The sequence below is a fragment of the Helicoverpa armigera genome, chromosome 5, assembly GCF_030705265.1.
Source record: "Helicoverpa armigera isolate CAAS_96S chromosome 5, ASM3070526v1, whole genome shotgun sequence".
Classification (NCBI taxonomy): Eukaryota; Metazoa; Arthropoda; class Insecta; order Lepidoptera; family Noctuidae; genus Helicoverpa; species Helicoverpa armigera.
The window spans coordinates 8,432,679-8,449,808 of NC_087124.1; the positions used below are offsets into that span (position 1 = coordinate 8,432,679).

Genomic DNA, 17,130 nt, shown 5'->3' on the forward strand with positions numbered 1-17,130 from the left:
CTGGTACATCCCTCCCTATGCTGCGGTGAACACGTGATGCGAATATGGGAAAAATAATTATTTTGTTTAAAAAGGCAAAGAGTATCTAAGTTATTGAATTGATTTTTCATATAATTTTCTAACACCTAACTTAAGAAATTCTAGTCATCATATCACCAAGATACTTTTATCCGACTTTCATTAAACTTATTAGAAATTAATCTCATCATCGAATCTACATTGAAGTAACCTTTTTTTTACGATTCAAATTATGAGTCTGCTTTAACTTTGTTCATGAAATTACATTCACTCCATCTCATTCTCTACATTTACGATGTTAAGTTATTCTAAAATAACTTCAGTACAGCATTTTTATACGTATATTATTAAAGACACGGCACTGAGTCGTTAGAAACTTTCAAGAAGTATAAAAGAAAAAGGTCACTCCTAACTAATACAATTTTCACAACTACAGGCGAAGGTACAATCACGAATACTGCATTTTTAATCAAGGAACTATTCAAAATATTTCACTCCCTATAACTTTATACCGGAATATTAAACTTCGTCAATTCATTGAATTCTTCATAACCACTTTTTGTTCGAAGTCGAATAAAAGAACCTCAGTAATGTTCAGAATAAATTGAGGGTTGGATGTTAATTAGTGAGGCGTTTAGCTGAATAGCCTGTGAAGACGAGCTGGCTGAGGCCGGCGCGTGATCACGGCACTGGAGCTACGATCACGTGCGAAATTTATAGCTTTAAAAAAATCGTTCCGTTTCCAAACTGCCTGCAATACCTCTAGATGAGTGCCTCTTGAATGTTTTAGTATCCATGATAGAAGGAATTCCAACAATCATGCTGGTATTCCCAGAACGTTGCATTTGATTAACGAACTGTTAAACATTTTAGTTCAGCTTTGTGATTCTACTAGTAGATATCCATTATTAATTAATGGTTACAATTATTTATTAAAATTATGAGTGGTTCTTAGTTGTTTGGCAGTTTTATCCATCACATGCATACGATTGATGTAAAGATTCGAACTTTTAGATAAAGTTTATTTCTGAAAATCTTTACAACCATTAACATCATAGTCAACCTACAACTAAAGCCTAAAATCCTTGTGTGATACGTCGAGCAATAAAATAATAATGGCTGTAATAGCTGGCCATAAAATAAATGTCCGCGTGTGAATTTGGAGGCCGGCCATGGAAGCGTCACGGCGAACAATCCTGCGGGTATTATTACCATAACCATCGCGATTGGTAAGCGGATTCATGATCGCTATGACGTTGTTTGTACACAGGTTAATGTGGCTGCCTCGACGCGACGTTTTATAGTCATCTGACCAGCAATTGAGGGGCTAGGTAAATTCTATTAAACAAAATGAGAATTTTGAAAAATAGCTGAAAGGGTCTTTCGAAAGGGAGGTTTTTGTTCGTGCTAAGAAAGAAACGAAAATATCATTTTAAATAATTACTTTACACCGCTTTACCAAAGCGAACGTGCAAACATAAAGGGGATCATGCGCCGACATTTTTGGAACCATTTTCACATGATAGCTTGCATACGAGACGCGCCCAAAAGTAATTGAAATATGCCACAACTTCGGGCGTTTCGTTATCTCTCAGAAACATATCAAGATATATTTTACTTGCAAAATTTTCCTCACATTTGTAATTGAGGTTATTTATAATACAAAAGCGCCTTAGGGTTATTAACATTTCAATGGTTTGAAAGAATATTATTAAGTAAATCAGCTTATTCCGCCCAATTCACAAGGCAATTTAATGAAAAGGGTTATATTTGTTGTATAAAAGGCGCCAAAAGCTATAGATCGTATAAAATTGGACTTTGTAACGAGGTACAAAGCAATATGGGGTAATGAGTGTTGTAATAAAGATCAAGTATTCAATTTAGCCCAAAGCTTCATTATTTAATTATGGTAGCCTATTAAATTGACACGAAATCGTTTAGTACCAATATTATCAACAATTATCTATTTATTGTTCAAATATTTTGAACTGAAATTTTCACAGCATTCTTTAAACGGTACTTCATCTAATTTGTAATATGTAGGATAAACAGCAAAAAAATACTAAGTACTTTTCAAATCTTTGATATCGAACCGGGAAACTCTCTCTGTGTCCCTCGAAACAACTTCACAACTAAAAATGTTAATAACGGGGGAGGGAAGTTAATGAATGTGTTTTCTTATAAAACGGTTCGAAACATACACAGCACAAAGAATAATAAATCATGCCTGATCTTGTTAGAAAGATTCATGGTTTAATAATGTGAATATAATTAAAGCATCAAACAGTTTTTCTTTCTTTAGCGTGCCTTATAAATAATGACGAATGTGTGTACATAGATGTAGCTATAAATAACTACTTTCTGACAAGCATGTCTTTGGATTTACTAATGATGAGAAATATGGCAGAAAATTGCTAAAATTTTGGACAAAACCGGCAAGTCCATAATGAATATTAGGTTCTTGTAATATAAGCGCCCCGTAACCAAATTACAGCGTCAGTGATTTATTTGTAATACCACAGTCAATAAGGTTCAGCCGAAATTACAGGGAAACATCTAGGGTTGTGTAATAAATTGTTCAATAGGCAGGTTAATTAGACAATTCCTCCAAATGGCACCACGTAAATCGGAATAGGCCAACGCAAATGGTTTGCAGAAAACATTTCTCTGGAAAACAAATGAATTCTTAACAGGCCCGAAGCTATACGGATCGTAAAGAAAGGTAATGCGGTGAATAGCAATTAAAAAAGGTAGCATTCTAACAAACATTAGCTGTATTCTTAGTGTATCTTAAATATTATTGTAGGAAGGCAATTTTCGTTACGAATTACGCAAACTTTGAATGGCGTTCTCGCCAAACGAAATTACAGTGAGCCGAGCATTGGTTTTTTAGCTTTACGATGGAAGTTTTGAACGGAAGCTTATACAGGGAATGGGTACGCCAGGCCCTCGGAATTCCGTCCGCTCGTCGCTTCGTATGCAAATGTGTTCAACACTACAATACATTTTGCTATTTGCATTCTAGCTAATTGCTTTTCCTTTCGACGCCGCCCGAACAAACGACCGTTTATTTCTTTGTGCACCAGACACCTTATCGACATTGTTAACTGCTCTACAATATACTGATTTACTGTAACAAATTATCGCTGTCTCATTGTGTGAAAACATGATATTCAAATCACAAATGAAAGTGAATTATTCTGTTTTTTGTAAGTTAATTGAGAAGGTCGTTACAAAATAGTCTGTAGGTACTCCAAAAACTGATTTAGAACAACTAATCCCACACATCAACTTAATAGGTGTAGTTGGTGTAACTTCACCAAAAGTAATTACAGAATACTCGTACAGAAGATCGTCTCTAATTACATTCTAAAGCGACAATTCACCTTGCTACGACATGTAGGTACACTAAATATTTAACAGTGTTAAGTCCTCAAGTTAAATGGATACAATCAAAGTTGTGACATAGCGCGAGATGTTCTGTGATGGGTCTTTTCAAACACCATTTGTTATTTATGTCGTGCAGGGCGGTTCTAGAAGCAAAGGGGCCACTGCAGTCACAGTACCGCTCATTATTATCATCCCTTGACAAACAAAGCAATAAAACACCCATTGTTCTAAACTCACACGTAAAAAAGAATTCAGAACTCAACAGTCAAAATAAAAACAAGAAAACGTTTAATCCTTAAAGTGAAATGAAGAAAAGCCGTAGTATAAACGTTATAGGCGCTGCTTTCTGCTCGTTAGCCTCATTACGCCGACTCGTTTAACGCTTATTTCCATTCACGATTTGCTTTATAAAAGAATAAATTCCCAAATTTTTATTATACCTGCGCCACTCAGACTCTCTTTGTGGTCTGAAAAAGCAGTAAGCTGCCATTCCAATATATACTAAAACGATTTCGTTCAATCCGAATTTTCCCGTTATGAAAAGAATAACAATTGACTGTGACTGTTGGGATTTGAACACGAACTCAATAAAGTCGCGTAGGCATCTCTTGTACGAGTTGTCAAATGTAGTATATGAGTTAGGGGCTCAAAGAAACCGAGTTTGCTTGCACCTGTAGGTGTGGTATGGTAAATTTAATTACGGCGCTGTTACCGGGCCGGCCACCGCGCCCCTGGTACAACCGCAATTTTGCGGCGCGCGCCTTACGCAGCTAAAGAGCTCACACCAACACCAGTTAATGTTCCGAACCCCTGTCGGACGTAATCGGATCGTAAATTGAACATTTTTACGGCGCCGTCGTTCATAAACATCCTCGCGCAACGTGTCACGAGCGTTTTAAACCAGTTAATGATAACATACTGTGTTATAGATGGATTATAGACTCCGCGACTATAAATCCCTATATAAAAATGAATTAGTGCTGAATAATGCCACTTCAGTGCAATATACTTAATCAATCTTTGTTTTATATTGATGAACAATATAAATCTCTCCAATTTCAAAATATATTCGAGTTTTGTGCAATTCAATTACTCAAATTTAATCATAAAGCCATTTTTTTTGTATTTACCAATGAGGCTTTACAGAAAACAATTGATAGCGAATTTCTAATATTATCAGGCGTATAATAACAGCTGAATCTGGTTAGTTAATGATTATAACAGTTATATTGGATTAATTTCATCGGTGTAGCCCCACGAAGCGTCTATTTTGCCAAAGATAAGATAAGCCCCAGATCGAATTGGCTAGAATTAATTTCAACAATATTGCTTCAACTAAGAGATACATATCTAAACTTAGCATTTAGAAATTTTCGTCTACTGTTGTATTTGTTGTCTATTCTGGGTACCTGTCAATTTTCATTATTATGTACTAAATATACATCAGTCTCTCGAATAAAATTCATGGAGTTTCATATCACATTATACAATATACTTAACCTACTCATTACTTTTTCTTATTCATATGGATCTTGAGTTATGTATTTAAGAGATGCCTCTGCCACTACCGCTCGCACGATGTTCTTAACCGCTATAAAGTTTGGTGAGAAACTGCCTTAAGAACAATCAGGTATTTTAGTCAAGTACTTTAAGGATATTTAATTTGGTAGCATGTCTATCCGTTCCAAACACTACAAATGCCTAAATTATGCGGCCATCACCAAGTCCTGAATACAAAGCTCCTAAAGTAAGAATTTAAAATTGGAATGCTTGGAGTGTTCACCCTTTGTAGGGACCAACGACGAACCTTATTTACTGTGAAATACATTCTTTAAAAATTGCAAATGGAGAAACGGGGAGAAAAAAATTCACCGGCAATTTCACAAAACAGTGTGCTTTGCAAGAAAACGCTCAAGTTTGTTGGCCTCAACTCAAACAAAAGAATTTCGTTTTTAATTTAAAAACTTTAGATAAAAGATTTTTGAAGTTTCTAATTCAGTTTATTCGTAAATAGATTTTTAACAAACAAAGGATTAAATTGTGTGTGTCGTTGCATATTTTTGCAGTAAATAGATTCAATTAATCTCAGTCGAGATAAATTAAAATACATTAGGCGCGACAGCTGCCGCCATTGACAGGCGTCGTTACGCTTGACAAAAGAGAAAAAGACGTAATTTAACTACGCTCACAAATCACTAAAATTCTTTTTGTTTTCCCTCGAGCACAGAATACGAAATACAGTATCATTTTATATCTTTGTTGCTAGATCGAACACTCGAGCTATTTACATGAGAGTAGCGTCAAACGTCGCGTTACCGACACAATAGTACACTGATTGCGTTAGCTATGTATTTTTCGTCTTCATATGAATAGAACCTTTTCAAGATAATAATCTATCATGTTTATGCATCAGCCTTAGATTCTAACGAGAACTCACGTAAGACGTGAAAATATGAAAGCATCTTAGACTTTCTTATCTTACCCGTGATATGAATCGAGATCCTCTCAGTACTTCACCTGTACAACCTCGTACGGATTACTCTTCATAGGTACGTAAATCCCGTCTCAAGGTCATGAACATAAGTCGGTCACGCGCGGAAAGTGCTTCGGAACGACTGAAAGCTCCTAACATAAATAGATACATACAAAAATGTGTTCATATTGGATTTCCCATACGTATACTAACGTATATTGAGTGCATCAAGGATTTTAAACATGCTTGCTCTTAAATAGAAATGTTGTACCATGAAATCCATTGAATAGAGATCGCGAAGCTTTTGAATTTCGCCTCTCGTATTTCAGTATCGGGAATTCGAAAACTCGTCGATTTACATAGTTTATGTAGAGGCATATATACGTATATGCCTTATCACGTACCCATTCCTAGACAGAAAATCAGCTCGGTTACGAAACGAGCCCAGAAATGTAAATGAACCGAGACGAATGCTGTACTCTATAAAAGTAAATGGTTGATTTCGAGGTTCACTCTGCCCTCGAACGCTTTTTTCTTTGCATTTCCAACGTTTTATTACATTTATGGCCTCGTGTCAGCGAAATGTCAATGCAAACAGAAAAATGTTGCTCCGTACATTCGCGCAGCCTGGAGGTTGTTCTGACATTCACGTAGGGGAGATTGCGAAATACGTGCCGTCGTCGTTAAAGTAATGGTTATCAAAAAATCTGCCGACGATGTTTTATAAAATTTTGTATCACGTAGACACGTGTGAAAAGGATAACATACCGTTCTAGTTTTAAATCCAATCATGTCTGATTGTATGTTACATGTACAACAACATTTAACAACATCTGAAACATAATAACGACAAAAAGTATACCAAAGTCTAAAGTCGTCGCCACCTACTCAATGAAACGGCATGGAAAATGATCTTACTTTTCTCAATAACAATCATTAACAACTCAACTTTACTATCGTTTTCTCTTCAGTAAAACAATAAGAGTGCTATTTCGGTCCAAGATCTTCGCAACACTTTGTAGGCTGTGTAATATTTTTAGCTTCAGATATTAATTTTATTACCTTCGGTCCCAAAATAGACAATAACGATGACAACCAATTTGTAAGCTAAGGTAGACTCAGCAAAATAATAAAAATAAACAGACAATAGTAATGGGAGCGGTCCAATGGCTCCTTTATGTGATTTCCTTGGAAATTGCGGCAATAGCCGGGCCTGATTGCGTTAGCCTCTAGCCAAGCACTCGAAGACGTCTTCGCCTTCAATGTGATTGCTTACTGCCTTTCATTAAGTGCTTAATCTATTATTCTATTAAGAATCCTCTGAGGAACACCTAATATTAGGACACAGATACAGCTTAGTTAATAATTTACCTACATTCTCATGTTATGAGCATTTTGAACCTAACACAAAGTTTATCGAAATGGGTTGTAGACTTACAACGTAAGAGAGACCCCGTGTTGGCAATTAGAACCATTTACCAGCCACAGTGCTAAGTAACACCTGAAAACTTATTTCATAATACTACCGAAACTAGAAACAACATTCATAAAGTTCACTGGCAACTCTAGCTGCGGATTAGTAAAGGTTGCCAATTAAAAACAAGCCAGCAATGTTTTGAAGTTCCGATGTTTAACTTTGTTAAGCCGAAATGTTCTTAAAGATTAACATCTTAAACGTAAACATATAAAAACATTCAGCCATTTTATTTTCATTTTTTTATCGTCATCTCAACCATTATTTTTAAAAGCCTTAATCTTTATACCTAACTTTATCCTCTTTTATTTACCGTGAAATGGGAACGTTTTACGCATAACAATTTTTCTTTTTAAACACGGGAAGAAGGTAGCTCTGAATTAATGCTAATAGTGTCCATTAGGTAATATCCAAATACAAAAGTGTTACACAGAATAACTTGATTACTAGCAAAGGCTCTGGCGCTGTTGGTATTCGAAAAACGTTCACGAAAATGAACAATAGAATTAGGTTTAGTGCCGACAATTTATCACTACTAACTGTTTTACTATAACTCGATATACAGTAAATTAAAACCTTTTGACCTCAATTGAGATATTGCTACTGAAAGAACAAAAATTCTGAAAATACGATTTGAAAAATGATTGCAAAGGCGGACATTCAGTTTGCCAGAGAAACTTCAAAAACGTCGCTGTGTTGTGAGCCTTTCATTTGCTCACTAACTGTCGTATCTGAGCTAAAAAGCAGTGAAAATAGTATTTGTGAGATGGGAGAAGTTTGTAATACAGTATTGTTTTATTCCGTTTACATCCGCTGCGAGTGTTGCAACTTTATGTAGGGGAAGTGATATATCATTTGGGTAGATGCGGGCACTCGGGCAGCGAGATGAGCTGGCTGGGTAAATATCTAAATTACAAACTCGACATATCGCCCTCGCGCACTCGATGCGGTGCTGATTGATCACCGCGCACCTAACTACGTTAACCTCACCCTTAACTATACTGCCACATTACACAATATATAAACGCGACTCGTTGCCGGAGCTCGTAACATGTTATTATTACTCAACGGGTTTACACTATCGCTGTTTATTGCCGATATTCGTAATGAAATTCAATTTTATTGAATATTCATAAGGGCACGATTATATTGACGAACCTCTCAATATGGTATGGACTGGGAAGTATTTACTTACTCATTCAACTTAAAGACAATTTGTTGTAAAAGTTAGAAGGCTTTGATACGAAAAGTGAATGATACGGCAACATTTGAATATAAAAGAAACTAAATTAGCTATTGCGCGTTGCAAATCCTTTTCTTAATCCTCTACAAACACCTAAATTAAATAACTTTCTATAGTTAATCATTAAAAGGGAGACAATTAGTCATACTTTGCGGAGTCGACAATTTTTTAATTGAACACCATTTTCTCTCGATGATTACGGTCGGTATTACAAAGGAATAAGCTACGAATCATTAACTTCTCATTTCATTGCGGCGCGATTACAGAGAGTCGATTATTATCAGGCTTTTTGTATCCGACAGCAGAAATTCTTATTGAGTCATTCTGGGTTCCTATATTTTACCGATCGTAATCAGCTGCAGTTACGATTCGAGGTTATTTAATAGAGATTACGGGTAAAATCAATTTTAATTGTTATGAGCTTTCCAATGTGAATTTTGAGCAGTATGAATTTGATCTGATATTTGAACATAGAATGCCGACGGATTATACTTAAATAAGCAGCATAAAAAAGATGAATCTTGACTGAAAATTGCAGTAGACATGTGTAGCATCTGTAATACCGATCCATCATAAATAATAATTGACAGTTATTTTCTAAACACAAAAGCATTACATAATCAAGTAATAAAACGCCTTTTTAGTTATAATAACTAGACCTTATGTTTTATTAATAAGTACGAAAATGTTAGCAAGATACTTTCCCAACATTTTGGTGCCTAATTCCTGTTTATAAGGTTTTTAATATGCATTCAAATAGTATTTGGCACATTTCTAAAACAGAATTAGCTGCTAGCGGTCTGTTGAATTAGGCGTGACGACACGCTCTCGAATGCAATTGTAACATCTCATTTACCTAAATTGGTTGCAGTGTTTGAGCTGCACATAGACCTACATTTATTAATGTCTGGTACGACTACATCACTTTTTACAAATCATGAGACTATGATCTCACTAGCTATTAAAATTTGTAGTTGTGTGAAATACATGAGGGCATTTTATCTTTGTATGAAAATAATAGCGTTTCAAGTGCTCGCATGCTAGAAATTTAAATGAAAACGCAAACATTTGTTTGTTGCAGGAGAGAGCATGGAAAATGCTCGGAGAGGTGAACAATGACAGCATGTCCCCGCCGCGAGCGATGACCCTGCAGGGCGCCAAGGGTCGCGCAGTGGCCGCGGCGGCGGGGCGCGCCAGCCCGGGCCCCCGTGCACACTCCATGCCATATTTTATAGAAAAAATCACGCTTATTAGGCTATGTCTACAATATCTTCGGTTGATATCAAGTTTATATCAAAATGCCGACGCCTCCTTGCCGCGGGTGCGACTAAACTTTAATTTTACAAAGCGTCCGCTAGTCAAATTAAAAACTGGTGTGAATAATATGTTTAGTTTTCGAACTAGAACAGTGTATTGTGATATTAAAGCATTGTTAGTGAAGACAATAGTGCAATTATTCGTTGTTGCCAAGTGTGTTGTGTGGAGATGGAGGTGTAGAGGCGGCGCGCGGCGGGCGCGGACGCTGCTGGTGCTGTGGCTGAGCGGCTGCGGCGGCGTCGGGTACAGCGAGGGCCGGCGCGACGGGGACCTCCATATTGGGGGCATCTTCCCCATGGAGGGCGAGGGCGGGTGGCAAGGCGGCCAGGCCTGCAAGCCCGCCGCCGAACTCGCTCTCGCCGATGTCAACGCGCGCTCTGATTTATTGTCCGGCTTCAAATTATACATTCACAGCAACGATAGCAAGGTATATTTGATTCATTAATCATCCATTTACCAAGGGAGTCGATAAATTATTTGTCATGTGCCAATACGTGCGTATTGTGTGTGACAATTTACTTATGTGATTTTTTTCTGTCGGATCCACACGTACCCCTAGCAAACACTTCATATTAAATCTACTACTGAAATTGGCACTTAACTTTACTTGGTAAAATTAAACTTAATTATATGTTGGCAATTTAAGTTAGAAACTGACAAAGTTACGAAAATGCCAATTATAATTCCAATCAAGTTAATGTGCACAACGTGTCGTCACCTCTCGCTCTTCATTCAGAATGACAAGTACCGACTTAATGGATTACCAAGTTAAAACCCGCCCAGCTGCCTGCGGTCCTGGTAATTAACAAAAAGGGATCGTATTTCTATCTAAGAGGTCTACTGCCATAAATCCAAATGGACTCAAATCATAGGCTTATGATATTGCAACCGAGAGGGTGAAGCTGACGTTCGATTCAATTATTGAGAATTTATGAATGGTTCCGGAAGAAAATTTTATTGGATAGAATTTCCGCGCCGGTTGAAGGTAATTTCCCGTTTTATCGGTTCATGCCTATTCACGAAGAATTTGACGATTCTGATCAACTGAATATTGATAACGTGACGACCACTAACGAAAATTGTGAAAGGTATGTGATAACATAATAGGGAAGAATTATTGAGGATAACCTCAAGAGTCATTATAATGGCAAGTGAAGAGGGTTTATTGAGGTCGGATGTTACACGGTGTCAAATAAATAATTATAGGGCATAAAATTTCTCATTATAACATCGTGATGAGAAAATAATTTACTGAGCACGAAATGTATTAAATATCATTACATAGGTAGGGTATATATTTTTATCATCATTGAAATATCTAAAATCAGATCGTGTTTTAAGTAAACAGCGAAAAGGGCAACCTACAAACAGAAATTATTATTTTTTTTCATTTTCATTCACAATACTATAATTTCTAACACATACCAAAAAAAATATTGAACCAAAAGCCTGGCCAAGAACCAGTTTGATTCAATTTAATATTTTTAAAGATAAACAGCAAAAACGACCAGTATCACAATAAAATTTAAAAAATACGATTACATTAATTAAAAAGGGTAAAATATGACCTATTTTCAAGTCCATAGTAGTTCAAATTGAATTTAGAACACGGATTGCTCTTATAAAAGCAAAAAAATAACAAAAGAGATCCAAATTCAAATTCATTGGGGCTGTATGTATTTAAAAATAACACTAGTTTACATGACTTTTGTTCATGAAATGGAATACATACGGTTACATTACTTTGGGTATCTACATCTCGGAAAAAATATTTTAAAAAATCCAGCACGTCAGTTTTTTGAAATATTTATTAAGAAGATTTTTACAAAAAACACATCTAAATAAACGATAGACAGTTAAAAATGGGTAATTTTTGTTCTTTTTTTATAAATATTTTCATCTGTATCTCTCACAACAGACCAACAATAGTCCCCTAGCATGTTTTCGTCCCAAAAACCTTGATAATTTTGCTCAAATAATTTTAAATCTTGGTGAAATCGCTCACCGTGTCACACTACCAAGATTTTCTGGAAAAAAATCTAAGTGGGAATGCAAAAAATGATTTTTTAGTGACATATTTACACCCATACGCTCATAATTATGCAATAAATTTTCAACTATCTCTTTGTAATTATATTTTTTTTTATTGCCTAAAAAATTTTTAACGACACTTTTGAAAGAGTTCCAGGCTGCTTTTTCTACATCGGTTAAAAGGCTCTCGAATTTTGTATCGTCCAATATTCTCCTGATTTGAGGACCCACAAATATCTTCTTCTTATCTTCCTTTAATTTAGCCGCAGAAAGATTCGTAAATACAGAGCAGAGATATTGAAATGCAGGCTTGGACTTATCCAAAGCTTTGGTAAAATTTTTCATCATTGGTTTACCAAATTTCAGTGATCTATTTTTACCTGAATACCAGGGGCTGAGGACCAATCTGCAATTAGTGCAAATCACATGACCCGGAAATCCAAAATATTGTAAATAGGCTTCTTGCAATGGTTTTGTTAAAGGGAAACCACGATTTAACTGAACAATTTTCCCACAAACATAACAAAATCGATCTGGATGTAGTTTACACACTCTAGATGTCATTTTTATATAAAAATGAGACTTTTGATTCACACAGTTGTTTACAAAACAGAACGATAAACGCATTTAAACAATTGCGGGTAGATAAAAAAAAAGTCATCGATATCTCCGAATTGTGACGTGCTACGAAAAATAAAAAAATATTTTTTTAGTAACCGTCCATAGCCTACTTAAATGATATAGGTTTCATTTCATGAACAAAAAAAAAATATTTTTTTGTAAACTAGTGTAATTGGTTATAAATGACAGCGAACGAAAAAAAAATTGTACGCCATATTGGAATTAAATATTCTTGATGTTTTTAAGTTATTTGTGGACATTTCGGTGAGTTTTATTCTCCTTTTAATACAATACAAAATTACGTTATTTCAAATTCCTCCAGAGCGTTCAAAATGTTTTTATCATTGAATTCATACATATTCACATTCAGTTCATTTTTGTTAAAATTAATTTAAAGTTTTGTTTGTGTAAACAAATTATTATGGATTGCCATTAAAACTTACCATTTCCATTTTGCGTGGTTGTGTCATTAATAACTTTAATTGTATCCCTGTGCACACGTACGAATACATTTGTTTGTATATCGTAGTTAACAAACTGAAACATAATAAGTACCTATTAATAAATTAAACCAATAATATTCGTCACTAATTAATACATACGACGAAATAATTTGGTAATTCTTTATTTAAAATTGAATTGTTAGTAATAATCCTACTAATGTTTTTAATGTGCATGTTTGAATTTCATAGTCTATTTGGTTGTCAGGCCCGTTGTATGTGAACATCCCTTCAATTACAGCAAATGGTACTGTGAACAGTTAACCTTCCTATTACGGGGAACACTACCGTGAAAACTGTTTTGCATATTATTACAAACTAGCGTTAACTGCAGTTTTTAAACTACGTGCTCAGTATACCAGTTTCTTATCGCGTATTAATTTACCTGGCTTTTATGTGAAACTTCGAACTGGCTGAACACCGACCGTCAAAAATTGAATAAAAAACCGAGAGCTCCAAAACAGGGTAAAGCTTTTTACTGGGCCACTTAATTACTTTACCCTTACGAGAAAATATAAAATCATCGCATATTCGCAATATATCACGACAATCGAGCATAAAGGTTCTACGGACTAAGGGATATCGAATCAGATTAAATGGTTTGGCGTAATTATATTTAAGTACGACGTTACCCTTATCTGGTAAATGTGGTCCAGTTCACTAATTAATTAAAAAGTCTTGGGATTTACTCGCAGATTACATTGGCCCTTGATTACGCCTATCGGGTTGGAGGCATTTCTTTGAAATTCAATTAAGTAATCATAACGTAAAACAAACGCGTCATTCATGAATATGAATGTTCACTTCCTGGCGTTTGATGGTAATTACTATTTATTTTATGTTAAAAGTACCTACAAAGGAAAATTCAATCGGAACGTTTGAATAGTTGTTTGGATAACCTCAATTTAAAATCAGGAACATAATTGAATTTATCTTTAAAATTAAACCTTATTATTCACAGCTCTAATTTCTACTTTGTAACACACAATAACAACAACACCAATTAGTGCAATTTGTAATAGTAAAACATAACAATCACAAATCATTTACGCGCTTCACACCCACTTTAAACTGAGCTGGATACTGTTGTACTGTTTGCAAAACACGGTCCAATTAAACTCATATGTCAACTATGATCGTCAGTGCGAGCCGGGCTTGGGGGCGAGCGTTATGTACAACCTGCTGTACAACCCGCCTCAGAAGCTGCTGCTCCTAGCTGGCTGTTCCACCGTGTGCACCACCGTCGCCGAAGCCGCCAAGATGTGGAACCTCATGGTTGTAAGTACAAACTCATAACTCCAAAAGTCTCATCCAACCGAGATCCCTATTGGGCATAACAAAATCTTCTTAGATTCCAACTTCACAAACTCAATTTACAGCTATAAAAGTTTTAACAAGTTATAATTTTGGGTCACTCTTAAAAATGTAACACTAACAATGTTTTATTCAAACAGTTTTATCGCATTCTAGCCGCGACCTTTTCGGAATAGTGATTTCTTTTGACACGTCGAGTACACGTAACAAGGATTTCACGAAGTTAGTCCTTTAACAAGTGGGGATAAGAATTGACGTGCCAGCTTAACATTGTAGACTAACATTGCTGCTATAAAAACTATTTCCATTGTTATTCAGTGCTAACAGTTCCCCAAAACAACGAGAAATTGTGTTTTTTTTTTTATCAACTTCATATACACTTTTAAAGAGATTTGGTTTACATGTGATTCCATGATTACTACGCGAGCCGAGTTTTTTGATGAAGACAAAGCTTTTTGGAAATATGCCAAAACATTTGCCTACAATATTCTTATATGAAAGCTCTCTAGACTCAATGCTTTATTTTTTTCAGCGCACTGTAAACCGAGGCTTTAAATCAAAACAGTCTAAAATACGCTTGAATTCCAATAAAGGAAAAAAAAACTGAGAAGCCTTCCTGTACGTAAACGAGGGTCAACTCTGGGAACATTGCCATAACGTGTTTTGATTGGTTAATGGTGTTCAAGTGAATCCAAAATTACCGTTTACGAATATTAGGGTTAGGAAGGCGAACAACATTTTCATAGATAATGAGTTCAGACACGCCTGTTTTTAGGTATCTGTTTCAGTGGAACATTAATTAATTAGATTGCTCAACGCTTAAGAAGTTAGCTAAACAAGTTGATAATGTTGCCGAGCAGTTGTTCTGAACAAAATTTCCATCTAAATGTATTACGTAAACTTTTTATTTGGGCTATAAACTTTGAAGTTCATATTTTAAACGGTTAATATAAAAAGCCTCTCAGACAAAAGAAACTCTAGGTTATTTTGTCAATCCCGTGAGATAAAGTGTAACACAATTTCTACGAATATACTCGAAGCAATTTCGTATGTGTTATGAAATCGCTTATACGTGCCCATTATTCTCGTACTGTGACATAAATTCTGTTAAGTGCAAAATGAATTCCCATAAAGAGGGCGCGGTAACGTTTAATTTTTATTATCTTTGCTTGGACATTACATTGGCACAGGGCTAATGTTATGCCTTGTCCAAATCAGATTATCCAGTTTTTGTTTTTCGATTGTGTAGTTGTAAATACTGAATGTTAGATGTTATATGAAATGGAATGATTCAAGGATTTTGTTTACTATAGTTGTGCTACGGCGCGTCATCGCCGGCGCTCTCAGACCGCGCGCGCTTTCCAACGCTGTTCCGCACGCATCCATCGGCCACAGTTCACAACCCCACGCGGATCAAGCTCATGCAGAAGTTCGGCTGGTCGAGAATCGCCATCTTGCAGCAAGCGGAGGAAGTCTTCATTTCGGTGAGTACACTCAAAATCCGAAAGTACGTATTTTAACAATCACGATTATTGAAAATCTACAGCACAATTTTCAGTCAATCTTGTCCTCGTGCAAGTAACAAGCGTAAAGAAGCAGAATGGAGGTTTACATAAGAAATAGAAAAGTAATTGTGGCCTCACTGAACCGGACCGAGTTTGCGTCTCCCCAGTCATGTCTCCCTTGATAAAACGTTTCCATTTTATGGGCAAACTTAAATTTATTCTCTCGGTTCAAACCATTCCAACCACCATAATAGATTTCGATGCTTGGCGTATTGTAAAACTAGATAGATCGTGCAAAAGGAAACACATTTTCAGGCGCTTGTTATTCATTGTTGTTACACAAACTAACGCCGTCTTCGTCTGCTACACATGTTATCTTTACATTACATTAACTTTCGATAATTCAACCTGTGGAGCAGTGAATACGCGATAATACGGAGTGATATGGAGTCGAGTGATTATGTGGGGGTACCATATCGTGTCGGTTGTTTCCAACGCTTGCGTGACTTAAACCGTTCGATCGGTAGTTGTTCGTATCGACATCGAGTGGAGTATGACACGCTAAGCGCTTTGTTGCCGATTGACAAACGATCTTCGTGATTGGCCTTCAGCGGTTCGACGATTTCGACTTCGTCACTTATTGGGAAACGCTAAGGCGATTTTCAAAACTTCAGAAGCATCTGCACTTTTATGCCAGAATGCCAAAGGGAAAAGTGGCAAACCACTCCGCCCAAATATCGATAACCAGTAAAAATAGTATTAGGAAGTATAAGTTGCGCCACTAGGAGAGGCAGTACTCAGTTACTCACTGTATATGAGAACGAAGGGAATATTGGAAATAGTTTTATACTATCGCGCTCCCAACTCTCTGTAATAATATTACAGATTATATTATTATTACTGGCTTGTGGGTTATAACGTCACCTCGTTGATAGAACATGGAAGGAATATCTGAGATACTTTAACAAAAAACCTCACTACCCAAGGATCTGATATCTTATTTAAAATCATATTATTAGTTTAAATATAAAGTTTCCCAGCATTAGCATATAAGTTAAAACTTAACCCATATAATGACTTGATAATCCGTACTAGTAAACAGGCATTTAGGATCGCCGGAGGTATTAAACCCTCTCGTAACATATATTGTAACAAAGGTTATAAAGGGAAAATAATCGCCCCCGAGTGAGCCAGGACTACAATGCGTCTTACATGATAAATGGACATAACTGGACATTTTTTAC

The 17,130-nt window shown here is 36.0% G+C and overlaps 1 protein-coding gene across 2 annotated transcripts in view; it reads left to right on the forward strand.

Annotated features, from left to right (window-relative positions):
- Gaba-b-r1 (metabotropic GABA-B receptor subtype 1) overlaps window positions 1-17,130 on the forward strand; it is a 136,830-nt gene that overhangs the window by 86,440 nt on the left and 33,260 nt on the right. For both annotated transcript variants that reach the window (XM_021346041.3, XM_021346048.3), the window contains exons 2-4: window positions 9,680-10,342; window positions 14,211-14,345; window positions 15,695-15,865. In XM_021346041.3, coding sequence (XP_021201716.3) covers window positions 9,695-10,342; window positions 14,211-14,345; window positions 15,695-15,865 — 954 coding nt within the window. In that variant the 5' untranslated portion in view covers window positions 9,680-9,694. The remainder of the gene's footprint in view (window positions 1-9,679; window positions 10,343-14,210; window positions 14,346-15,694; window positions 15,866-17,130) is intronic.